This window comes from Calidris pugnax, unplaced genomic scaffold (assembly GCF_001431845.1).
Source record: "Calidris pugnax isolate Ruff unplaced genomic scaffold, ASM143184v1 scaffold129, whole genome shotgun sequence".
NCBI classification, from domain to species: Eukaryota; Metazoa; Chordata; class Aves; order Charadriiformes; family Scolopacidae; genus Calidris; species Calidris pugnax.
In genome coordinates, this window is record NW_015090856.1 from 1,269,983 (window position 1) to 1,295,888 (window position 25,906).

Genomic DNA, 25,906 nt, shown 5'->3' on the forward strand with positions numbered 1-25,906 from the left:
CATTTGGAACTAGTCCTGCAGATTCTGGCAGTCTAAATCTGATTTGTCTTTCATGCTTCTCTTTAATTGCTTTTAAGCATGACGATGCCATTTTCAGAGGATGATCTGAAGAATTTCAGTATCTTTCCCCCGAGGCATAACAGCTAATTTAGAGTCACCGTCACTGTGCACACACACTTTTTTTCTTTCTGGATTATTTTGTAATAGATTAATTTCTTCTGCTGTTATAATGTGCTGGGACAAAGCGAAAGCTGATACTTAGTTCCTTGGGTTTAACTCCAGTTAACTCCTGTCTTTAAACAAGGCAGCAATACCTTTGAAAACCACCTTCTAAAGTCACGTTTCAGACTTGCAAACTAAGAGGCAGCAAGACTTGAGATCACCGTGGTGACGGAGTGGGTGCTATTTATTCATTAACTATTCTTTAACAATACATTTAAAAACTGACTGTAATTCCAGTAGTAGTAGTAGGAACGTTCTCTCTGTGGAGACCTGAGAACAGGAAGCAATTCCCTCGTGTGCTGGAAGATGCTATAAATAGCTCAGTGGAGCTAAAAATGCTGGAGCTTTTGTATTGGCTGGGCTCACAGCTCTGAAACTCAGCGTATGAGAGCAAGATGCTTCTGCTACAGAAAAATGCATATTTCTTATAAATTACTAGGCTGGTGTGATCAGACAGATCAGTCTCTACGCTTGTTTCACTTTATGTCTCTGTGCTTTGTGATACAAGTGGTTCCACCTCAAACTGGCTGGTAATTAATAAATATCAGTGTCGAAACGGTTGCCCAGGTGAGGCTGGTGATGGGCTGTGGATGCAGCAAAGATGCAGAAATCTTATATTCTGATTATAAAGTAAGATTTAAATCTTTTCAGAATTTTAAATGACTGGATAGCATTTTAAAACAGGATAAACAGATGCAGATCTGTGTGTAACTCCCTTAAACTCCTGTGTGTCCAAAATCTTGTCTTTAAGAAAAAAAAATAATAAAAATCCAACATTAATGACCAAGGCCGATTATTCTGTGTTCAGTGAGGCGTTGGTGCTTAACCAGCTACATTTGTGAATACTCCTGTTTGAGCACAGATACTGTGTTAAGATTAAAACCTGTAAATAATAAAACTTAAGCAACAAGTTTGGTTTTTTCTTTTTCTTCAGAAATACATTTATCAGAAGTTTATTATTCCACTTAGCTAGAAAATAGTCACAATATTTTTATGAAATTGAATGTACTTTTTAATTTTTAGGCGCTCTCTTCCTGAAGATGCAGGGAGATATTTTAATGAAGAGACAGGAATTCTGGAAGTTCCAGTGAGGATACTGATTGTGGGTAAGGTCAGTGATCTTAATTATGCTGGTTGTGAGACTGAGAGTAGATGGAAATAATTTTAGTGAGTGTTCATTTAATGATACCTAAGCTTAGATGAGTTCTTTACTAGCTGAAGTCCAATGATAATAGTAAAAGGTGCTTAAAGTGATAATACAGGTTTGATAGTTTCTTCTTGTCAGCATGTTTACAATGTAGGCAGTTACATCCTGCCTAGTTGGTGCTCACCTGTTCCCCAGGAGTTTATTTTGTACTGGAGAGTTAGCCCATCCCATGGCACAAGGGTTTGATTCTGGTCTGTACAGCAGATGTAATGTATTCTTGGAGTTTACATTCCTTGGAGATGCAGGTGTGATTCCATTCTAGCATATGGAATTTGAGATATAGCTGTTATTTTTTTAATTATGCTTATCAAAGAGACATTTCAGTGAAATTCAGTGAAAATTTCCTATTGCTTATTTTGGGAGAACAATGATGCTGAAGTTGAGGATAAATGTGTTACATGTACACTTGTGGTAATGTCAAGGGATAGAGTAACTTTTGTGGTTATCTTTTTGGCTAACATTTCATTTAAATGCTACAGATGGAGGTTTTTAGCCTGTTCTCTTGCATTTGTTTCAGGCTAAAAAAGTTAATTTTACTGTCCACGCGATTGTTACTACTTCTGACCTGGAAATCAGCCCAGCACAAATCAATTTTGGGTACTGCACCATCTATGAAGCTGTGCGGGCAAACATCAAGCTAACAAACAAATCCATCTTGCCACAAGAGTTTGGATTTGTGGGACTTCCAGAGGTATGTAGTTATCCCCCAAACACCTCTTCTTGTATCAAAATATATTTAATTATTATGAAAACATGTTTGAATGTGAGTGTAAATAAATCTTGACTAGCTCTTGCAAACTCATAGAAATCCTTCTGCCTGCAGCACCGTGGAAACACACAGATTAGTTCTGGTGCTGGTTTGTATAAATTTCATCTTATTATACCCTAAGCATTTTCCAAGCAGTATAAACATCTTTGAGGAGATTTTACCATTCTCATCTACATAAGGCTAACTTTATCTCATTAGAATATCTACATTTACACCCAGAAATCTCCTAGCAGAAGACCTGGTGCCCTTTTCTTTCAGACTGACAGGTCCCTCACGCTGCTGCATGAAGCAGCCTCAGGGGAGCTGCTTTGGCCCGGAGGCACAGGAATAGCACACAGTTTGCATCCAAATCCCTAAAGGCTTTGTCTTGAAAGCAGGATGGCTGTGTCCAAACTGCTTATTGGGAATCATCCCCGAACCATGCCTAGGTATTTTCTGAGTGACTGTAAGTTGATGTGGAAGCTGAATTAATCACAGGAGCTGCCAGTTCAGTGTGGACTAGTTCTACTGAATTTTTTAATTTTTTTTTCTCAAAAAGTTAGCTGTTCAGGTTTCATAATGGCACGATGATCACGGTGTGAAATGGTTTAGCATATTGGAATCGGAGCTAGAGGAACCTGACATTTAATGAGGCGTTCTGTCTTCCTCTGCTGGTTTAGGGATTAAAATCAAGGAGTTTGCTAAAAGAAACTGGCACCTTCAGCTTCGTTAAAGCTTTACTTCACAGCATGTGTTTCATGATTAGCTTAAAATGCGATGGGGAGACATTTGTGAATCATCATGAACTCAAACACAAACCAGTATACATTTGTAGATATTGAACTGGTGCTTGTCACTATGGTACCTGCACATCATACAGGGATCAGCCCTTCAAAGATACAGGGGAACTGTTGATATCTTTATTTACTTTTCATAGAAAACTGAATAAATTTGATAGACTTCATTAGCAAAAGGTGATTATCATAGATGGTGAGAAGCTGGGGAAGAGACTGTACTGAAGTCTGAGGTAATGGATTTAATGCCTTTCAAGTTACTTAGAGATTAGAAATCTGCACCTCAGGCAGACACTAGTCACTGACTCAGGTGAAAGCTTCTTGCTAGAAGATTTCTGTTTTCCTGATATGTGTACATCTAATAACATTTTCTTATATTGCCAGTAATATCTTATTTTAATTTGTTAATAATTTCATACTTTAATAATTTCTTATCCTACCATTTTGAAGTTTGTTGAAATTCAGCCCAATGATGGATTTGGTATTCTTCTTCCTCTTGAAAGCCTGACATTGGATATAATCTTTAAAGCTAACAAGGCCAAAGAGTACAGCTTCGAACTAACCTGCAAGTCGGAGATTAATAGGTATGTTAAGAAACTGATGAGTAGCTGGTAATCTAGAAATCTAAATCCCACTGGATTTCCACTGTTAAGGTAGTTCAGGAATTAAATCCCTGCCTATTTAGAGGAGGTAAGGCCAGGATCAAGATGGGAGGCAGGTAGGAATTCTCCAGTTGACAAGAGTCACTCAGTACCTCTTAGTTTCATTCTCCATTTAAGTGTCTGTCTTTACTGAGATGACTTTTCCAGTCCCACCTGAAACTTATCCTTGTCCCATATCCAAGCTGCAAGTTTGCTCCAGGTAGTCTTCACCTGCAACCTTCTCTTGCTTTTTCAGCACAATTACTGAAGGAGTTGTTGTTTTTTTTACTGAAAATGCTTTGTACATTAAGCTAACGCTACTAAAATAATGGTGAATTACTGAAGTAGTTGGTTTTGGTTTTTTTACTGAAAATGCTTTGTACATTAAGCTAACGCTACTAAAATAATGGTGGTATAAAGTTTGATTTGACTGGATGTATTTCCAGAAGTTCACAGAGGAAGAATTCAAGTAGGGACTCTAGCCAATTGTGCATTAAAAATAGATAGTATTATTGTTCATCTTTAGGCAAAATTCCCATTGCAAGCTTGAAATTCTGCTTAAATAGGGACTACAGGATTAGTTCCCTATTTTCCGGGCTGATTAAGAGACTATTTTATGCTGAGACAATTTATCATGTGTTTATTTTTAGACAATTCAAGCTGTCATGCAAAGCGGTTGGAGTCCACCCACCTCTTGAATTGTCTCATTCCTTGGTTCAGTTTGCTGCAACAGCTTTAGACGGGGTGTCCACAGCCACGCTCTACGTGATGAATCCCCATGTGAGCGTCAACCCTTTTACTCATCCTGTCCCAAGAATTGGCAAAGGGGAAGCTGCCCCCGTTGGACCAACTTCCTTTGAGTTCCATGTGCCAGAGACCTGTCCCATAACAATTACACCTTCAGTTGGAACTGTGTTGCCTGGGAAGGTAAATTCACTTTAACCATCGAGTGTTCTGCCAAATCTTTTGGTCATCTGCATCCCTACAAATGCAGTCACTTGTAAATGTGACTGGAATATTTTGTATTGTTTGAAATGTTTTAAAATCTGGGGGGGGTTAATCATCTTAACTGGCTAACGCTTTATGGGAGCTTTCACCTCGAATGTTATTTCCCCAATGTTGTCACCATGATTTATTTAAACATCAAAAATATTGGTCACATAAAACCAGCCCACCCTAACATAGTGGACTTTCAAAAAAACCCTGCAAGTCACCTTATTAGGATCATCTTGGAAAAAAATTGTATTTAATTTAGAATCATTTTGGTTAAAGACACTTTAAGATCAAGTCCAACTGTTAACTGAGCACCACCAAGTTAATTTTAATTAACTTAATTAACCAAGTTTGTTAATTTTTTGCTGACAAGTACGTGCTCCTATTGAGTGTTTTAGGTATAAAACATGTTTGAGGGCTGGATTTTGCCTCTCATTCTTGTCTGTGCTCTCGCTCCCAGAAAAGCTTGATTCAAGTGTCCTTCAGCCCAACGCTGTCGGATCAGCAGATCAGAGAAGAGGCAGTTCGGAGGCTCTGCAGAGCAGCTGCAGCAGGGGCAGAAATGCAAGTAAGGAACACTAAGAACAAGCACGTGCTCTTGATCTCGTACTTCCACATATTTGTTTCTGGATGGTATTTTTATCATAAAATTATTTGCATATTGATGAAGCCCAAACTCCTGATCCATGCAAGACCTGCCTATAAAGGGCAAGAGAATGACTCTGCTCTTGCATTAATGTGTAGCCTGTTCACTGAGCAATGACTTTATTTCCTGCTAACAATTTCAAAAGTATTCCTAGAGGACTTCCTTGCAAGTGCTTCTAAAAAAACCATTCTACATTTTGTGCAGATTTACAACATAAATGGACTTCACATGCAATGCTGTGAGTTAATTTATGTGAGCACCTATGGTTGTCTTTCATTATGAGATAAATAAGTAAAATTCCTATGAGTCTTGTATTTGCTCCAATAGAGGAATTCTGGGGTAAAATATGCCCCTTTCAATTTAATTTTGTTACTGGAAATGTGTGTAATAACTCCCATGTCTGTGGCTTGTGACCATAATCCCACTGCTGTTCCCTTGCTTCAAGCAACCTGTCACCCCCCACCACATACAAGGCTCTGTATCCTTGGGCCAGGGACTGTGTATTTCTAAACTGGTGTCTTCTCTGGATTCCAAGGATGACCCTCAGCAGATAACGTCTCCCTGTGTGTATTTGAAGAAAAGAAAGAAAGATGAAAAAAAAGAGGGAAAGAAATCAACCATTCCCATGTCCAGACAGCAATCTGCCCGGCAGCTGCCAAGGGATGGAGGCAGCAAACACCCAACTTCTCTCCAGAGCTCTGAACGCCCAAAATATGAAGAGTTAAAGCCTGAGTAAGTCAGCAAAAGCATCTTGTACTACACAGACAACGTTGTCTTTAAATGGTTTAATAAATCTACTAAAGCCTATAGGTGGAGAAGAAAGCAAACTGGAGAGAAGAAATAGCTTTAGCTGTGTTGCAAAGGCTGTTTCCAAAATTAGCGCTGCTTTTAAGCCACACAGCTGTACCCTCTCGTGTAGGCAAAGAATCCCTTTATGCATCAGAGGGATTGAAGACTTCAAAGAACAGCTCAGAAAGAGGGAGATGGGGCTCTTTGGGGAAATTTGGCTGAACCAAGGAGGGTGTTATTTTAAAGGGCAACTAGAAAGCTCAACTTAGTTACCAAAAGAAGCTACTCCTCATAGACCTTTTCTGAAGAGGTCTCACAGACCGAATACAGATGGCAGCCATCTGAGGGCCCATAGCCATGGCTTTGGGTTAAATTTATTTTATTTTAAGGTCTTACATAGTCCGTTATATTAGTCATGGTCATCTTCAGCCCTGGAAATGTCGTGATTCTGTAAAATGGCATTTTAAATGGCCATTTTACAGTATGTGTGCCTCAGTGAGAATTAACATTAATAATTTGTGCTCTCTAGAAACTTGGATACTTAAATGCAAAATCTGATGCTTGAGGTCTCTTGTTTGTCAGATAATCAACTTCTTAGAACCACACTTCTGCCTAATTGGAGGAACTTAGCAATGCTTGGAAGTAAATACATGCTTAAACACCAGGCATTAGTTGTTCTGGATGTTGGATATTTTTGACTAAAATCCCATGTTCATTGCAATCTATTAATTACATTTTTTTAATACTTTCAGTACGGCTCAAAAATAAAATTTCTATTTTTAGACTCCAATTATGAAGTATTGCTTGGCATATTGCATTACAGAAATGTGATCACATGTGTTCACATATGATTGAAATGATGTAGAAATACTGAAAGACACTGGGATACTTGAAGTATTCAGCATAAGGGAACTGTATTGAGGATTTTTCAATCTTTAGTATAACATCTATTACCTGGGTTTATAATTTTCATTTCTTTTGGCAAGAAAAGCAAACCTCTTAGTAGGGTGGGTCTATCACAGTGCATCAAGACAGTTGCTTAGTTTCACTGTTATGTTCAATTTTGAATGTATGACTAAGAAACAGGAAACACAAATAGCTCAGTAGACATTTATTTGATTTATTTTTTTTCTTGCTCTCTCACTGAGATGACTCTTATTCCTGCATTTTCTAGTTCTGATGCTTATATGGCAGCCCAGGCTTTCCTGAGGAGAAATTTCAGGGGGAGGTTTGAAAAATACATCATACCGTGCTTTGTTGCGAGTGGATGTATCGATGAAAAGAAAGGCTCCGGAAACTTGAGCTACAGGTATCTGTGATCAGATATTTGTGATTCCTGGCAGTTTGGGGAATTTGGGAGGGAAATGGCAGGCACGTGAATTTTACTCATTTGGGGAGGAAATTTATTTTCTGATCTTAATTACATCATAGGTCAGTGGTAGAAACTCATGCTTACAACCCACTAGTTGGATAAGAATCAAACACATGAATAGCAAAGCAGCTTAAAGAATAGTTGTATTTAAAAAATGAAGCCAGATGTAGATGATCTTTCTGCTTGGGCACACATAAAGAAGTCAGCCATGAAAAATTATGTATTATTTTGTAATTGCAACTTTAAAGATGTCCTCCTAGGATATGAACAGAGTAAGAACAGGTTTTTGACAATAGTTTTTGTGTATTATCCAAAAGCAAATATCCTTTTTCTGTCTCTCCAGCCCCTACAACACCCTGTACCTGGAGCTGCACTGTCCCGCTGTAGCACCATCTGTTGTGGTCACTTCAGATCATGGAAAAAACACAGTGAATTTTGGTGACGTTGCAGTAGGTATGAAATTTGAATTCAAGCTTTGAATTTTTTCTGTCTGATGTTAATTTCTTCTGAACATGGTTCTGCATTTTCTTTTACATTATTCAGTTGATTTTTCAAAAGTCAGTGTAGAAATTAGCCCCAAAAGAGATATTTAGGTGAAAAATTAGTAGCTGATCTGGCCAACTGAGGCACGTAAAAAGCAGTCTTGATCCCAAAACATGGAATCAGAATCTCTGTCCAAATTTGAAAGCTTTGACTCATGCATTAGCCATAGAAATGGAATGAATGTTTGGCCCAGGGAGAAGGATGAGCAAAAAGGAGGAATGGTAGTGCATGAGGGAGCATCCTCACTTCTGGAAATGTTTTCATTCCTCTCAGGCCACAGAACGATGAAGCAAATTACAATACAGAACATCTCCCTGGAGCGGGTGGAAGTATCCTTGTTTGGAACATGTATTTTAATCTGCCATTTGTTTGTGGTTAATTTGACACGTTACCTGTAGGAGGAACTGTTTGACACTAAAGTAAGTAGGAGGTAGCAAATTTCAGAGTTAATACACATCTTTTGGAGTGAGGCAGGAGGTGATGTGAGGAATAGACTCACAGGTAACCTACTGGAAAGCTAATTTTTTTTCTCTTAACTGGCAAGGATTCCGCAGAGCGCCAGACTTGAGAAGCAATTAACCAGTTTCTAAGGAGTATAAGGTGCTGATGACAAAGGCAGTTTCAGTTCAGGATGACAGATGTGTGAAACAGAACCAACAACTCAGTTTTGCACGATGCTGCTCTGAATTCCTGAATACCTGTGGGAAGGTGCTGCTGCACTGGTGTGTCTGGGTTAAGCTGTGGGATAACACAGGAGAAGGCACGTCCCTGGTCTCAGGGTGTTAATGACCCTTTCCAGGCAAAACCTGAACACGGAGTTACATAGAGCTTTTCTTAACTGGAAAAGGATCTTCTAACTATTTGAATTCTGTGGAAAAAAATAATTGGATTAGTTCTTCTGTTCTCTTAGTGATTGATCTCTGAAAAAGCTTACAGACGCTTGGTTTATACATCTTTGGTCTAAACAGTAGCTGGAATCTGTTTTTGTATCTTTTTCCCCAATGTTTGTTTCTAAACTCTTTTCCTTGAGCTGCACTATTTTAGCTCGGATTCTCAGTTCTGAATCCCAATGGGCCCTTCCTGTTGGTCAGAGCAGTTAAAATGCTTGAGCCAGGTGAAAATAAAACCCTCGTCATCTCCTTCTGTCCACATGGCAATGAATGGGTGAGTAACAGATACCAGAGTAACGGGGGGAAAAGAGGAGAGATGCAACAGGCTGTGTAATATGTCCATAATGCTGAACTGGGATGAGGCTGTATAAAAATAAGAAAAACACTTGGATTTTTGTTTATACACTAAATGCAGTAGTAATGGCCCATTTGTGGGAGGGGTGGGGGTGTTTTCCTTCAGCAGAAGGGCTGATGCAGACATCCTCTTGGCAGTTTTTTGATGTGCTGGACATCCGGACGGCAAAAACCGGTCTCACCCTAAAGATCACTGGTCGTGGGGTGATGCCAACAATTGTTTGCTCTGTGGGAGAAGTACTCGACGTGGGATATGTCCTAGCTGGAGAGAAGAGGACTGCCACCTTCAAGGTAAATCCCCCTGTGCTGAACCAGAAAACACATCGGCAATTTCTGGGAGGAGTTCTGTAGAGGGACAAACTGTAGACAAAAGCACATCTGGCAGAGTGATTGGACACGGAGACAGTTTCAGGCCAAAAGTAACAAAGCTGTGCAGGAGGATCTTGTTACCTGCTGCTGTCCTGCCTGCAGCCTGTAAAAAAGAAAATAAAATAGAGATCCAGTACTTTCTAGAAAAGAAAAAAAAAATGGTCTGTATGATTTCTGCAGATGTAGCCAGTGTGCAGAGGGATGGAAATGGTCCGTGTGATCTCTGCAGATGTAGCCAGTGTGCAGAGGGATGTGGAGTCAGAAATGGCTTTGATTTTACCCTATTAGAAATATTTATTCTTTTTCTGTACTCTGTCCATCGCTGCTGTCACAGCTGAGGTCACTCTGTGCCCAGGAAGCCCTGACAGAGGCACCTGGTGAAACACAGAACCGAGAGGCTGCCCCAGTACAGGCTTAACCCCATCACTCCCCCACATACAGCAAACTTCCCCAGACTCAGGAACAGGACAAGATCTAGGCATAAATTTTCTTCTCTCAGATCTTGTCTAAATATGTCAATAACTAAAATATATTACTCGCTGTAAGACTCTTAAAAGGAGCCTGGTCCTTTTAATTGGGGGGTGGAGGTTGACATGGCTCATTAGGGGTGGCCATAACGTGTGCTTTTGGCAGCACCTGGGCACACAATTATACAGGAACACAGCAAAATAAATTCAGCCCAGTCACAAAATATGGGTCCTACAGCTTGAGAATCCATTTTCTTAATGAAAAGCTGATGTGTAAATTAATGTCATCAGATACAGAACACCTCCCCAGTGACCCTGCCATACTCCATGCAACTGGATTCCCTCTCATCAACAAGGGACAAAGATCAGCAGAAAATTCCATCCTTTATTACGTCCCCTTCGCAAAGAACAGAGCTTGTTGGTAATTTTTTTTCCTTTTCCTTTTTTTACTTTTGTTACTAAAGCAGCGTTACTGTGTCCTGTTAGATCTACACAACTGTCAAAACCTGTGGCATCACCTCACTGAAATTAAAGACATAATTATGTTTCCCCAGTAGGAGCTGCTCTAGTTCTTTCCATAGGGGTAGCTGTAAGCCTGAGCAAATACCCACAAGTAAGGAGACAGTCTTGGAATCTAAATAAACCCACACTGAAATTGGGTATTAAAGGTTGTTTGTAGGGATGTCCATCTCTCTAAAAGCGCTTTAGGATATGTGAAGGGTTTGGTGATGCTTCTTCAGGTCCTCTAGAGATGAATGATATTAAACTGACAGATGGATTTATCTGGTATTTCTGACACCCTGTTTTGCATCAGGTCTTATTTATTTGCTGTTCCAACAAAAATTAAATTGATTTAAAATATATGAAGAAGTAAAATGAAGCTGTCCTCCTTTCTTATTCATATCCTTATTTTTATTTACCAGAAACACAAAACTATAATGGCTTAAGTGTGTTCAGCATCTTTCCAGCAGAAGGAGAGATTGTTGCTGGGAAGAGTCAGGATTTTACTGTTACTTTCAGCCCTGACCACGAAAGTCTGTGCTATTCTGACTGCCTCAAGGTTATGCTCTTTGGCAAGGTGAGACAATCGACGCACCTGGATTATGAAATCAAAGTCTAAATATGACCTACAGTGATTTTTATCAGCATGGGTCTTAGTAGGAGTTTCAAATAATTGTATTATGTTCATTAGGTATGCTGATGCAGGTAGGAGATGGCAGGTTTGGGGCCCACTGACTTTTGGTCAGGTTTTAAATATTAATTCATAACAACAGTGACTTGGGATTCTGGTCAGGTTTTAAATATTATTAATTCATAACAACAGTGACTTGGGATTCGGTCCTGTCTTGTGCCCAGCTGTCTGCAGGGTGTAGAGGGGAGGTGGTGGCAGGAGGGTGGCAGCCACACTGCTGAGCACAGCACAGAGGGCTTCTCCACAAGGAGCATTTAATGACAGCGGGAGCGGAGCGGTGCCCGCACAGGGACGGGCACTGGGTACCAGGAGGCTGCTCCTGCTCTCACCCAGCGTGAGGAAGGAGGTCCCATCTGTGGAGCAGCAGTAGGGCTCAGCCAGCCCAGGGCAGGATGGACAGGCTGCAGCACAGCGGGGGCTTCATGCCCTGTGCCAAGAGGCTGGCCAAAAGTTACTGGAGAGTGCCAGCTAATGACTGTCAGCAGGCACTGCAGACACCGGCAGTCAGCAAATAAAGTCCTGTTTCTCTCCTTGCAAGTTTTGATTATCTTTGGAATTAGGGTTCAGAATGCAATGAGAATGAGCTGACGATGAATGGAGACTGGTCCTAGTTCACAAACTTCAGCCAGGTTTGGCAGCAGATGAGTGTTCCCTCTTTTAGTGGCTTTAGTATAAATAGTTTGCCCAGTCCCTTCCTTAGGCAGGTTGCTCGAGGGTGAAAGGCTGTTTAAAACAGAAGTGCCCGAGTGGACGAGAGAAGGGGAGGGCACAGGATGGCTGTGTAGGAGTATGGGGCCTCCTGGTGTTTATTGTATAGGCAGATGATGTCATCATTGCTATGCAACCCATGCTGTTGTGTTGGTGTTGCCGTTACAGCAGTACATAAACTGTAACCCCCATTTGAAGTGTTCTTCTCCTCTACAGGAACCAGCCGGTGTTGCTGTTACAGCGGTACCGAAGCTGTAACCCCCATTGAAGTGTTCTTCTCCTCTACAGGAACCAGCCCACGTGATCCACCTGAAGGGTGCAGCAAGAGACCACCCCATGTTTGTGGAGGGGGGGGTTCCCCTTGATGTGCCCCTTGAGTCCTTGGCTGTAACATCACCCACGGCACCGCAGAAAGCACGAGCAGGGGGTATGAAGTGCTGCCACTTACACTTTATTTCAAAACAGGAAATGATAAGACAAGGGCATGTTCCTCAGCCCTTAAGAAAAAGTAAATTGAAGATATTTGTTCTGATTCTGGAAAAGTTAAGCGTTATGGTACAGCCTGTATTCATAACACACAAAAAAGGAAGGAAACTGTCTCTTAAGGGAAGCTTTTATCTTGATTTTATTGCAGTTAATGATGGTCTTCTATCTTTGCAACTTACCTTGCAAAAAATGATTATGATTTAATACTACTACAAAGTATTAAGATGTACTTGCTTTCTGCCCCTTCTCTGACTTGTACTAAATATTTATAAAATTATTTCATATATAATAACATATCCTGGGCTCTCCCCATTGCACTGTTACGAAACAGACACGCTTTCAGGGGCTTGAATTCATCCTTCCTTAATTTCTTTGGACAGGGTCTGTGTTCAGAGACAGTGTATAAGCAACTCCTGCCTCTCTTGAGGTATAAATATATCCAACTACACACCATGCACAAGTAGGAATATTGTACACACAGTATATGGGCTAGAAAACAAGCATGAAACTTGGTAAACAATTAAGTTACAGTTTCAAATTGCAAATTGTGCAAAACCTCCTTTTGCTTAATTCTTCACTAACTCTCTTAGAAGCATCTCCTTATCTATGCTGACTCATGAATTTGCTACAACATCGCTTGGTTTTGAACCATCCTGGAGTAATTTGTGCTTAACTGATAATCACTCAGTGTTGACTGTCTAGGAGTTCACTCTCTATTTGTGTAGAGCAAAAACCAGTGAAGTCCATTCTCCTGGCTCTGGAGTGCTTCGAGGGAGAGAGTCCTCCAGTGCCAGCAACGGCGGAGCTGCGGGTCGGATCCATACTCACACAGCTTGCATCTAAAAAGGTGAAGGAAATAAGTGTGGTTTTCTCTCAGACACTGTAAGGAGTTGTGACAGTGTGCAAATGGCTACTAGTTCTTTCTGTCCAAAATTCAGCCTGTAAGTTGAAAAATATAGCTTTCAAGGTTTCTGATAAACTTTACGTTATAAAAGCAGAGGTGTTTGAAGAGAGAGGGTTAATTTTCAGGGACTAATATAAGGAATTAGTAGTATCATGTTAAGTGAGCAACAAAATTAATTTAGCAGGTTGTTTTCCCAGTTCAGAAATACGAGCACAGAACTGAAGTGCAGCTCTGAACCTGTTAGTTTAGTGTATTGTGACAACTTGACACACAGAACAAGCCGGATACTGGCAGTTTCAAAGGGCAGAAGGAATTTGGGAACCCCTGGGCCTGCGCAGAGTGTCTGGGCAGGGCAGGCGTGTGCAGGAGCAGAGGGGCTGTGCTGAGGGTGCACTGTGTGTGTGTCTGTGTCTCTCCTAGAAGCTGGAGTTCAGTCTGGAGGCCCCCCCGCTCCTGCAGCAGAAGGGATTCACCATCGAGGCCACCAAGGGAAGGGTGGAGCGTGGGCAAGTGCGACGCATCGGTGTCTCTTGGCTGCCACCTGCCGGCTGTCGCGTGAGTGGCCGTTCTGCAGCCTCTCTCTCTTCCTGGAAGTCGGGGGGGCCTCTTTGATATATTTATATATTTTTTTTTCCACTTTATGAACCCTGTTTCCTTGGCTGCTTCTGCCATTTTGTCCCAACTTCTCTTCAGGGCTGTGATTGCCCTTCCTGATTCATCTTCTTGGCTATTTATGGAGAATGAAAGAATGGACTCCCCTGCTTTTTTGTTGGGAGCCACGTGTGGGATGGCAGGATGAGTGGCCTCTTCCAAAATGAAGAGATTACTGCTATCATGTGCTGAAATAAGGCAACAGAGTTCCTGGTGAGATGTGTCATGGTGACGTTGTGCCTCTTGGTAACCACTGGCCGTTACACATGATTTATTACTGAGCGGTGGGTAATGGGATCCAGTGCTTCCCCAACCCTCCCTGCCGTGTCCTCTGCTGCTGCTGTGCCCAGTTGTCATGGCTGGAGTGAGGTGACAATATCTGTAGCTCTCTGGAGATGATAGGATGCTTAGTCATTGCCACTTACTGCAGTACGAGCATTGTGGGGAAAGTGCCACCACGGTGGGAAGAGGCAATTTATAGCTAAGATGTGAAATCCGTGGTTTAGAACTTCATCAACTCATCTGTTCCATGTACAAATAAATAGGTTGGTTTTATGTGTGGATTTTTTTGGTAGGCTGATGACCCTCTGCTTGTGACAGCCCTCCTGACCTTAAGAAGTGACATTAAGGAAACTTATCAAATCGTCTTCATGGCAAAAGTGGTGTCTGCGTGTGCTCCCAGTGAGTGAGGAACCGAGGTGAGTGGAAAGGAGGATGGAGGCTTATGTTACTGGGACATCCTTGGAGCTCGGTTGAAACGTGGAACAATTTTGAGATTCCCTGCTCCCCTCACAGATTTGCAAGCAGGAAGGAAGGTGACATGTAATATTTCTGCTTTTCCCCCCCCAAAAAAATTCTCTGTAAACTCTGGCTCCACGAGCTTCATTTTCAAGCTGACTTTGACAATAACCTTGTGGTAGAAGAAAGAATTAACAAGGGACCCAAATAGATGTTTTCCAAAGGTGGACATTCCCTCAGGAGAAGTATCTTTTTATATCTACATGGATGAGTTTCAAGCAAAATGTCTTTTTCCAATTTCAGATGCATCTTAATGGATTTGGAAAATCCTTGACTTTTGCCCTCTTAAGACCAGAATAAACCTTCTTATTCAAGCCTCCTCAACATGGCTTGGGCAGTCATTCTTACAGTGCGCTGTGAAATCTTCCTGCTGACACATGGTCAGGGAGGAAATAGTGACCGTGCTCTTCCCTGAATCTCTGGATGTGGTTAATTAGACACTTGCCCTAGATGACGGCTGTCCAGGAACTCTGGATTTCTACATTTGCTTTTCTCTCAATTCTGACTTGGGGTGGATTTCTGCCTGTTACTGGGGAGGCTGGAATGCTCTGCAGGTCTAATTCCCGTCAGGAAGCAGTAGCTGGTTCAGGGAAGAAGAAAAGTAGTGAATGAGGGGATGGGGAAGTTAGCAGAAATCTAGAAACACAGATAATCTCTTAAATGTTATGTCATGCTCTTCCTTGAATTAAGTCTGGGCCGAAATTCCCTCGCCACTGCTCCAAAGGCTCATTGCCTTTTGGCCTGTGGAGCTGTTAAAATTGCTTATTTAGATGATGCAGTAAGAAAATAGAAACAGCCTTTCTGTGAGTATCCCTGAGGGAAAGTGTCAAGCTGGTGGGGCTGCAGGAAAAAGCAGGGAAGCAATTGTCACAAGAGGTGTTTTAAGCAATTTCCCCCGTTTATAGAGGCCGCTTGTCTAAGGGGTGAAGAGGGTTCCTTGTTTCCCTGTGGATGATGTGTTTGATCCTTTCAGATCCCATCTCATTTAATAAGGGATCAAGTGGCTGAGAAGTTATTTAACTCTTGAGTGTAAAGCCCCGCAGCTGCGGGAGGGACAGCCCTTCCCTGGGAGGAGCAGGGGCTGGGGGTGGTGGTGCCAGCCAGGACCAGCGCTGCCGTCCCCAGAGGGGACACAGCTGGGGTGCTTGGGCTGGAGCTGAGGACAATGGAGGCTGTGTCTGATGCTCTTATGGTCCTCCCAGCCCCAAACGGGGGGTTAAATACTCCCACACAAAACGTGGCAAATAGTACTGCACAGTCAACAGTTACCTAATGATAGGGAAGGTATCAGAAAGTGAGGGAGGGTGCAGCACTGGAGGAGAAGGTTTGTTTCAGGTAGTTAATTTGGGGACATTCGTTATGTGAGGGTCCTTTGGATTTCACTCTGGGAAACTAAGAAGTGATGGCTGGGACTGATTTAGTCTCCAGACTCTCAGAGCCATATAATGTGCTGAAAATGGGTGTAAAATTATCTACCAGCAAATAACACCCCTGTCTTAGGAATCTGCCACTTCATAGAGGTCAGGTATCATAAAAAAGCATCCAAAGGATTAAAAAATTGAAAAAAAATATTAAAGAATACATGTAAAGACTGTGACCATGGTGAAAAAGTGCAGAGGTTGCTTGCAAGAAAGAGAAAAAGGCTTAATAAGTGGAAAATAAAGTGTATATGCAAGGATTACCTGGTCCCACCAAGAGGATTTATTGGACACTGTTTCTGGAAGGCTCCTAACAGCTTTGGAGAGCTCTGGATGCACCTGATGAGCTGGAGAAGTTTGAGGGTCAAGCTCTCAGCGTTATGTTGGTGCGTTCAGAAAGAATAAAGGGTATAAAGAGCAGTTATAGCCATATAATGTGCTGAAAAGGGGTGTAAAATTATCTACCAACAAATAACACCCCTGTCTTAGGAATCTTCCACTTCATAGAGGTCAGGTATCATAAAAAAGCATCCAAAGGATTAAAAAATTGAAAAAAAAAAAAAATTAAAGAATACACGTAAAGACTGACCATGGTGAAAAAGTGCAGAGGTTGCTTGCAAGAAAGAGAAAAAGGCTTAATAAGTGGAAAATAAAGTGTATATGCAAGGATTACCTGGTCCCACCAAGAGGATTTATTGGACACTGTTTCTGGAAGGCTCCTAACAGCTTTGGAGAGCTCTGGATGCACCTGATGAGCTGGAGAAGTTTGAGGGTCAAGCTCTCAGCGTTATGTTGGTGCGTTCAGAAAGAATAAAGGGTATAAAGAGCAGTTACAAACTGACTTAAGCTGGTTGATGGCATGGAATGGCTGTGAAGGTAACAGAGTGCCACCCGTGGGTAGCTGCATTCTTTAGACTTGATCTTGCAAACTCCTGTGAATAATCTCACAGCCCTGGAGGGAGCGTGAGGCTCTGGCTCTCAGTGCTCAGAGTTCCCCTGCTTACAGCCCGGTGTATTCGCTGTCTCCAGGGGGAGGGGCCAACGGTGCTAATAAGAACAGGTTGCTATTTCTGGAGTACTGAAAATAAAGAAAACTATGTTTGCAACACAGCAGCTGACCTTCTACAGAGCACCTGTGGAACTCTGAACAGTTTTTATTCTCTTTCATGACAGAAAAACCTGTTATTTTATCTTGGGTCTCGAACGTAACCGTATTTGATTTCTTAGGGGCATAACAGCTGATTCTTGCAGGATTGGATTTTCCTTTGGGATGGATTGGGTTTGTTCTCCTGGCACACGTGGTGCCACGTGCCCAGCTCCTGTGTGAAGCAATCCCTGAGCAAGGAGAGAAGACAGGCTGATGGGAGGGGGAGAATCAAATCAGCTGGAGTGGGAAGGCAGATCCCCTGTAAAACAGACTACGCTGCTGGGGCTGGAACACAACTCTGACTCCAAAATTTGACTAAGCCTCCTGACATGGGAAACTCCTGCCTAAACCCCGGGACAGTTGTGTGCTCTTTCATCACCAGGGCTCTTCACTCGCCTAAAACCTCTTGCTTATGTGCATTGAGCAAGTCAAGGATTCAATAATAGATCTGACTTTTACACCAGAAATAACTAAAATAATTTCATTTGGATTAACACAGTTACTTTTGCTAGATTTTTAATTGGCACTGAGCATCTTTAGAATCTTCACAGTGCAAATTTGCAATGATCTGACAGGCACACTGTCAGGCCCGTGGAAATTGGGGAATTCCTTGTGGGTTTGTAGGTAATTCCTTGAGGACAGAGCTGGAAGAGCTGTTGCATTCTCCTCGTATGGCTTAATCCCAAGTTCACAGCTACCACAAGGCAGCAGCTCTGGCCATTGTGCAGGTGGATCCCTTGAAGAAGCACTGAATCCTGTTCAATACTGTGCTTCCAAAGCAGGTTATCAACAATCATTGTATGTTTGGTATCAAAATAGCCAGGGGATTCTAAACATGTGATCTGCTGGTTCTGTTTCCCTACTGTAGGATCCCAATAGGGATGCAGCCCTTATTGTGAGGATAATAAGGAAAATGTAAGCTCAGGAATATAGCTGAGTTTCCCAGAAGCTTAAGCTCCTCTCTTGTGCTTTCAGACCGAGTTTCATACCTGTGGTTACTTGTGCATTCATGATTCCATGATCACTGGACACAAACACTTGTGCTTTCAGATTTGGATCTAAATACAAACGTATATTTCTTGGCTCTGCCACATCTCTAGTTTAGTAAGAAAGCGATTCACATCCGTGTAGGATCTTTATACGTCTTAAATGCTAGATCTAGCTCTTTTCTAAACCAGAAAGGAAGAGGGGTACCAAGTGCTAGTGTCACACCCATGTTATTAATGCATGTTCTGCTGATCCAGTGACTTCAGAGATTGCCTCACGCTTACGAATGCAGGTTTTCCTACATGAGCCATGGTCCCATGACGCTGAGCAGCCCCACAGGGAAACACTCCGGTCACACGCCACGTGCCACTGCTGAGCCTTGGAACACTGGCTCTGAGCCTTATGGAGAAAAGTAGGGAATGTTGGCTGGAGAATGGGCTGTTGAACCCAGAACTTCCAAGCAGTTGTGTCCATTGTTGCTCCCAATGGTGGGATTGCCCCCAGTGCATTGGAGCTCACCCGTCTTTCTTATAGAAGAAACCTCTGGCAACCTGAATCCAAATAGATTCTCCTGTTGCATTACAGTCTCAAAGAACCCACGCCTAAACCCAAACCAAACCTTGTGTTTTGTGCCATTCTTGTTACTGGAGGAGCTTTTATATATGCACCCACATACACACCTCTGAGGACATCAGGGCCCTCAACAGCCAGGTCCAAATGCCAGTCTGTTGGTTGCTCTTCCCCTTTCTGCAGCTGAAATCGTTATAACCCGTTAATTAGCTCCCCTGCTGTTCAACGTTTCAGTCTGTCTTCTCGTTGCTTACCCACTCACGTCCCGTCATCACCCCGATTCCCATCACCTCGGAAGCTGGGGTCCCTCCGTGCCGCCCCCTTCCCGTGCCCTGCCGGGGGGGAGCCGGGGGGGCTCTGTCCCTCCCGCCGGGCCTGCGGAGGGGCCGGTCGAGCCGAGCGGGACCCGGCGCTCGCCCCCGCCGCCGGGCGAGGGGCCGGCCCCCGCGTGATCCCGGGCGGGGATTTATTGGGCTCCCCCCGGGGCGGGTGTCCCCTTTCGTGTCCCCGCTCGGAGCCCGGCGCTGCGGCCGCTCGTCCTTGAAGAAGCGGCCGTGGCCGGGCGGAGCGGAGAGACCCAGCGGGGCCGTGTCCGCCCCCCCGGGGGCAGGAGCCCAACGAGGCGCTGCTTCTCCTGGGGCCCCCCCTCAGCCGGGGCTTCTCGTCCCCCCTCTCCCGGGCGTCGCTCTGCTCCTCTGAGGATCCCTGCGAGATCTCCGATCAGTGAGTAATGGCTTATTTTCAAATGTCTGATACCACAAACCTGCTCCCAGCGACATCGAGTGACATTCTCAGGTCGGAAGGAGGAATTACCGACGGCCATCTGTTAGGGCTGCTTTTGTGATCTCTGGGGTCGTTACCAGTTTTCAGTTCTTGCTCTGTGCACTAAGGGGAACGATCCTCTCTTCAAACCGACCCTGAATTGGCATCTTCTGAAAAAGCAATTTGCAAATTCTCTTCTGTGGCCAAAAGCCTCGTCCTGTTCCATGAAATCCATTCCCTGCAATTCCCTACGTACAGTACAGCTGTGGCAGCCCCACTCCTCTTCTTCCCTTTTCTTGTCCTGTAAGTAGGTCTGAAGAAATCACTTCTTGGGTGTATTTGAGCTATGAAAAAGCAATTTAAAAATAACCAAGGCAAAGGGGCAGTTGTCTCAGGCTGGCGTTCTCAGGCTTTAGGTGCCTCATCTCTCTTAACTTTAAATTACTCTTTGATATGTTTTTTGAGAATCCAGCGTGTGTGTTTTCTCTCCTAAGCACCAGTAAAATATCACTTTGTACAAACACTTTCTGACTCAGAAACCCTTACGGTGGGATTGTCTGTATGTTCTGAGCTGGGGTAATGTTACAGCCACGAAGAACAGTCCTCTGAAACTAAATCTGAAGGGTTTTCTCTCCACTCTTACCGCTTGCTTTCCCTTTTTTGCCACAGAAATCCCATGAAATGTATTCCCCATCACACATTCACTGTTTGACTGTAGATATTTAAATCAGTGAATCATCTACCTTCCTTCACAGATGCCCTCAGAACATGCCTAATTGGACAAGTCTGTGGTATGTCTGGTAAGTTTATTATTAATCTTACTAACCTAGAAAGTTATTATGAGCTGTAATTGGTGGAAGGTAATGGGAACACTCTTCTCTCAGGCAGGAGGGAGGAAAGGTTTCTCCTCAGTTTTAGGAAAGCTCCCAGTGGAATATGTTAGAGATAAGGTGTCAGGCCGGGCACGGCATTCACCAGGGATGTGTCATCCTTCCTTTCCAAGCTCCTGTGGTTCCACTGAGGGGTTGTTTGTGTTTCCAAAATAAACCGGGCAGGGGCAGTTGTGCAGCTCGGCCCCGCGCAGCCCGACACCCAGCCCTGGGCTCCCCCTCCTGGGACACAAATCCATGGCTTCTGGTGGGGTGTTTTCATCCTGGGCTCGGGCTGGTGACAGACCTGTTTGCTGTCTGTCTGCAGGACTCAAAAGGGGAAAACAGGGATAAAGAAGAGGGTAAACTCTAGTCCCAAGTGGATTTATCTCTTGCCTGACACATGCGTTACAGGAATCCAAACATTATTTTTATAGTTTGCATCCTGCCAATAGATTAACTTAACTTTGATGGCAGTGAGCTGTTACTTTTAGCCATCGTTCTGTCTGGACTAATTTTGGCTGATATTCTTTGCTTCCTTAGAACCGATACATCGAACGGATTAAAAATACATAGTTACATGAAATATTTTAAGAAGGCTTCTGTAATTAGGCAGTGTTGAAATCACGACAGTTAATGAGCTAGTGGTGAGATTCATGCTGCTGAGATGCCTTTAACTAGGTGATTTCTGCCCTGGGAGGCAGCAGCCTACGCAGCACGATCATTTCCCAGACACACCAGTATGGCACTGGTGGAGTGTCAGGAAACCCCGACTGGCTGGTGATGAGGTGACGCTCCTCGCACTGGAGGAACATTCCATCACCAGGTCCCAGCATGGCAGCAAGTTCTTCTCACACATGGGTTTAAGTTGCCTGAAGGTGTTTTTCTAAAACAGTAATTTGTAAGAAAATGCATGAAATTTGTGGAAGTTTGAGGCCCACAAATCCACACTCCGCACCGAGGGTAGCCTTTGTGTGTATCTGACCCTCACGCTAACAGAAATATACTCTTGGTAAAACTAAATAAAACAGTTATTAAAGAAAAGTTTATTTTGGAATCACGATTCTTAGGGGAAGGTACTACCTTGGCTTTGAAAAAAGGAATAGAATGCTACAGAGGCCATTTTTATACACATTTAGGGTGGGATATAATCCTAACGAGGAATTCAGGAGCATGATCTGTCACAGGGTAATTCCTGTCCAGCTGCTATGAATGTACCTCAGCTTTGTCCTTGGACCTACTTCTTTACAGGACTTTCAAGCATTTCTTATTACTTCACCCTCTCGTGGTGTGTTTTACTGCTCACCTGCCTCAGGAGAAGAGGGGGTTTATTTGAGAAATTAGGGAACAGGATGGTAGAGTTTCAAGTGGGAGGAGAACGTGAAACACTGGCCTGTCGACTTAGGAACATTTGGAATTGTTAAACAATATACTTGGTTAAACAACTGCAACACTAGCCTGTCGACTTAGGAACATTTCAGAATTGTTAAACAATATACTTGGTTAAACAATAGCTAGAGAGAGAATTGCATTTTCAAGACATACAGCAAAATATGATCTCTGTGCTCATTTATAAATATAGTCCCTAAACCTGTAAAAGTTTGTATTTGTGTTTCCCTCCAAGTCCATACCCACTCTCACTGTTGAAAGTGGAGCCCTTCTCACTGCATAAAAGCTGCAAATACAGCCCAGAATAATTAACATTATGGCATCTGTGAGCCAGAACGGATTGTTCCGCTGGTCAGGAGTTCCTTCAGCTTGTGATTCAGTGTTTGTGTTCCAACTTTCTAATTCCAGCTCAGCACCCATTCCCAACTGGGCCCAGCAGGTCTGGCCTGTCTTCACCTGTTCAGAGCGAAATTCTGTTCAGCTCTGGAAGAAGGTAAACAGAAGCAATGAAATCTTGGTATTCTCCCTCCTTCTCTAAGGTTACTCCTGCTGACAGTGTTCCTGCTGCTGCTCTGTGGGATCACAGCGAGCTGCATCCGATTCTGCTGCCGGAAGAAGAGGCCTCCAGTGGAGACCTTCTCCAGGCACCCTCACGACTTGACAGCTATTGCCATCGACAGCGACAGCACTGCCCACAGCACCGTCACCTGTAAGTACCCTCTGGAAGCCAACTACTCAACAGGGCTTTGCTGTCCAACATGTGCCAAGAATTCTGTGTCTGGCCCCTGCAATAATGGGGGTTTTTGGACGTACTCCCAGAACAGCTGTCAGCCCCACAGAGTGGGCAAGAGAGAAAAAGGAAGGTCATCAGGGCCCACGGTAGGTGAGTGCAGGAGACAAGTAGGATTTAATACTATAAAGGTTAAAATAAAGTCTGTGGTGGGTTAACCTCTTACGTGTCGTCTCCCACATCTGTTCTTATCACCATTCCCTCATTTTTTAAAGTTTTCTGCCCACCTCACTGTCCAGCTATTCCAGCAAAAGTTATCTCTAACGTGAGGAATTGTTCAGAGCTGTTCCTGTACAAGAGGTTAAAATAAAGTCTCTGGTGGGTTAACTTCTTACATGTCGTCTCCCACTCTGTTCTTATCACCATTCCCTCATTTTTTAAAGTTTTCTGCCCACCTCACTGTCCAGCTATTCCAGCAAAAGTTATCTCTAACGTGAGGAATTGTTCAGAGCTGTTCCTGTACAAACCCAACTGAAACTACCTCTGTTACAAAGCGTGTGTCCCATGTCGGGTGTTCCACAGTAGTTACTGGATGGGATATGCAGAGACATTTTCTCTTCTGCTTGCTTTCTTTTGGAGAATGTATAGATTCTACCACTGGTAATTCTATACTGATAGGGTTTAGTATATTGTGCTAGTGCATATGTTCTGACACCACAAAAACGAGTCGATAATTTCTTGGAGAAATGCAGGATTAGCCTTTTATATATCAGCATTCCATGCAAGTGTTTAATTTTTTTTAAATTCCTTTTCTTCACAGCATATAGCTCATGGCAGTACCCTCTGACTGCCCCGATTCATTCGATATTTGTGGATATGGATAAGAACACCATGTCCCCTCCAGCTTACAGCCTCTATGCCATGGACTTGCCACCTTCTTACGATGAAGCTGTCCAAAGGGGTAAACAGTGCAATGAAGGAGCACGGAAAAGCCAGAAACTCAGTGACATCCCAGGAGAGGTGACCCCAGGGGGGCTGAGTCCCATCCAGCGTTCACCTGATGCCATCAACAGAGATCCAGCAACACAGGCAAATTCAGGAAATCCAGAAGATGCGACACAAGAACAGCCGCAGCTCTGACTCATTTCTGATGGGGAGAAAAGGAAGGGAAGGGAAGGACTGTCAGAGTTCAAGGTGACGTGAAGGGTTTGGTTTTATAGGCAGGTACTGTCAGAGTTCAAGATGACGTGAAGGGTTTGGTTTTATAGGCAGGTTATGACAGAAAGATGTTTCCTCTCATGCCCTTGTGATGATCTGTCAGTCAGAAGAAATGTTTCCTGTGACTGCTGTAATCTCCTGGTAAAGCTGCTTCAAGGATGTGAAATGAAGTAAAAGGGGAGCAATTTAAAAATACCTATAAAAGTGGGATATGAATGCTTGTTCATCTTCTGATTAAAAAATAATAATAATAATTCCTTGTGTCCAGCATATGGCCATATAAAGGTCAGGAGAATTTTGCCATCTTGGGAACACACCTGAAGAGTCAGAACAGAACAAACAGCAAGTTGTTGTTCCAGAACAGAAGCTTCCCAAACTGGAGCTGAAAGGGGAATCCTTGCAAGTCACACTGAGCAGCCTCTCTAGTTTCTCTCCTTCTGAGAACATCAACTGTCCAGCAAATTGCTGAGTGCAAATTGCTCCATAACGGGACATGTTCCTGAAACTGCAGGGAGACAGCAAACGAGGACAGGAGAGTGTGTGGAGGGAAAGGCATGAAGTGGTGCTTCACAACTAGAGACAAGGAATGAGACAGATAAGAAAAGATATGTTGTGGGTTTTTTTTTTATGTTGGGCCTGAAGGGATTGTTTTTGAAGTTTTTTAGATCTTTAAACTTTTTCTATTTTCAAGATGAGCTGGCTTGTGGGTGGGACCCTTTTACTGCTTACTTTTGCCAGTTAAAGTACAATTTAGTCTCAAAGAGACACTTGCACACAGGGTTAAGTATTACTAATGTATTTCAAAGATTCAGCAGAAATTGCAAAGATGCCTTTATACTTTGTTATCCGCTCAGGTGCCAGGGTCTCAGTCGGAAAGGACAAGAAAAAAATCAAAGATTCCTGGCAGCTTTTACCAGTTTAGTCTGTGGATGAGCTCAGCAACGTGCAGGATGAAACAAAGCAGGCTCTAGCCTTATCTAGGATAAGTTATAAATACAAAATACCATAGTATGGGCTAGGAAAAATACAAAATACCATAATACAGGCTGGGACAAAGTGCAAAAAATTACTCTTTAGGGATGATTCTTCCTGAAGTGCTGATAGCAAAGGTACCTGCTATCCATCATTTTAAATCTGGGAGCCTGGAGTTGATTACAGCAGTCTCAGCCCAGACAAAAACAGGGGCTCTGAGAGGCCTTTTTTGAAATGACAGCTCTTTCCCTTTCTTGCCCCTCCCATGTTCCAAATTATATGATTTTTTTCTGCTCCTGAGTAGTGATTTTCTTTTTTAGCAAGGTGCTAATTTGGCTACCTTTAAGAACATGAGCAATCTACAGGATTCTTCATTGCTGTGGGATTATCCCCAGGATAAGAGCAGGAGTGAAAGCTCGAGGTGCTATTAACAAGCGTAACCTGAAGTGGGGAGTGCCAGGTCGCAGCTAATGTTCACTGACCTCCCACCAGCAAGAATATGATTGATGGTCTTCATTTTTGCTGAGGTTGCTTTGGTAGCTGTGAAAAGGGGCTACCTTCTGCAAATATTTAGGAGAGGTAAAAGGGGTGGGCACAAAATCTAGCACAGCTTTTAGAAGACTGTTCTCCGACAACCATTGCTGCAAGAGCCACCCTGGAAATGAGCACTAATGATTTAAAAATGAAGATCTCTCTGCCAGCCAAGAGGACTGAGACTAGAATCTCTGTTACACATTCATGGCGTGTGAGCTGTTCGTGAGCCCGGCTCCCCAGAGGAGTGTTGGTTCTATATTTAACTTGCATATAGCTTACTGTGCGGGTTGCGGGGAAAGATTGGTTTAATAAATCTGCTTCTCTTCTCTCTCTTCTCTGTCCTTCTTAATTATACTTCTCCTGTTTTATTCTCTCCTCTGCCGCCTTTTTCTGTGTCAAGATGGAGACTAGGCTATTTGGATTGTCTCTTGCTGGAAGAGCAATATACGCCCAGGCCTGGGTGTCTCCAAGTCACAAATACAGCAGATGGATTTTTATTTATTGAACTTTTCCATCAGGGTAGTACTCAGAAACGA

At 43.1% G+C, this 25,906-nt stretch overlaps 2 protein-coding genes across 3 annotated transcripts in view; both read left to right on the forward strand.

Annotated features, from left to right (window-relative positions):
- Positions 1-15,102, forward strand: part of CFAP74 (cilia and flagella associated protein 74) — a 49,915-nt gene extending 34,813 nt beyond the window's left edge. Inside the window, exons 23-40 of the mRNA XM_014943881.1 lie at positions 1,246-1,333; positions 1,947-2,120; positions 3,422-3,555; positions 4,263-4,539; positions 5,066-5,173; positions 5,787-5,983; positions 7,215-7,349; positions 7,756-7,865; positions 8,229-8,284; positions 9,000-9,119; positions 9,338-9,490; positions 10,327-10,456; positions 10,959-11,113; positions 12,224-12,362; positions 13,147-13,268; positions 13,746-13,880; positions 14,552-14,674; positions 15,018-15,102. Of these exons, the coding sequence (XP_014799367.1) occupies positions 1,246-1,333; positions 1,947-2,120; positions 3,422-3,555; positions 4,263-4,539; positions 5,066-5,173; positions 5,787-5,983; positions 7,215-7,349; positions 7,756-7,865; positions 8,229-8,284; positions 9,000-9,119; positions 9,338-9,490; positions 10,327-10,456; positions 10,959-11,113; positions 12,224-12,362; positions 13,147-13,268; positions 13,746-13,880; positions 14,552-14,665 (2,347 nt within the window). The 3' untranslated portion in view covers positions 14,666-14,674; positions 15,018-15,102. The remainder of the gene's footprint in view (positions 1-1,245; positions 1,334-1,946; positions 2,121-3,421; positions 3,556-4,262; positions 4,540-5,065; positions 5,174-5,786; positions 5,984-7,214; positions 7,350-7,755; positions 7,866-8,228; positions 8,285-8,999; positions 9,120-9,337; positions 9,491-10,326; positions 10,457-10,958; positions 11,114-12,223; positions 12,363-13,146; positions 13,269-13,745; positions 13,881-14,551; positions 14,675-15,017) is intronic.
- Positions 15,103-19,400: 4,298 nt separating this feature from the next.
- TMEM52 (transmembrane protein 52) lies at positions 19,401-25,700 on the forward strand. 2 transcript variants are annotated; one of them, XR_001412257.1, is made up of 5 exons: positions 19,401-19,619; positions 20,414-20,458; positions 22,456-22,625; positions 23,467-23,840; positions 23,889-25,700. XR_001412257.1 is itself a non-coding variant. In XM_014943886.1 (5 exons), exons 2-4 carry the CDS (start codon positions 20,427-20,429, stop codon positions 23,784-23,786), a joined length of 522 nt encoding a protein of 173 aa, XP_014799372.1. In that variant the 5' UTR covers positions 19,401-19,619; positions 20,414-20,426; the 3' UTR covers positions 23,787-23,819; positions 23,873-25,700. The 2 variants fall into 2 exon arrangements, 1 of the variants encoding a protein (XP_014799372.1); XM_014943886.1 differs by having other exon boundaries at positions 23,467-23,819; positions 23,873-25,700.
- The last annotated feature ends 206 nt before the right edge of the window (positions 25,701-25,906 follow it).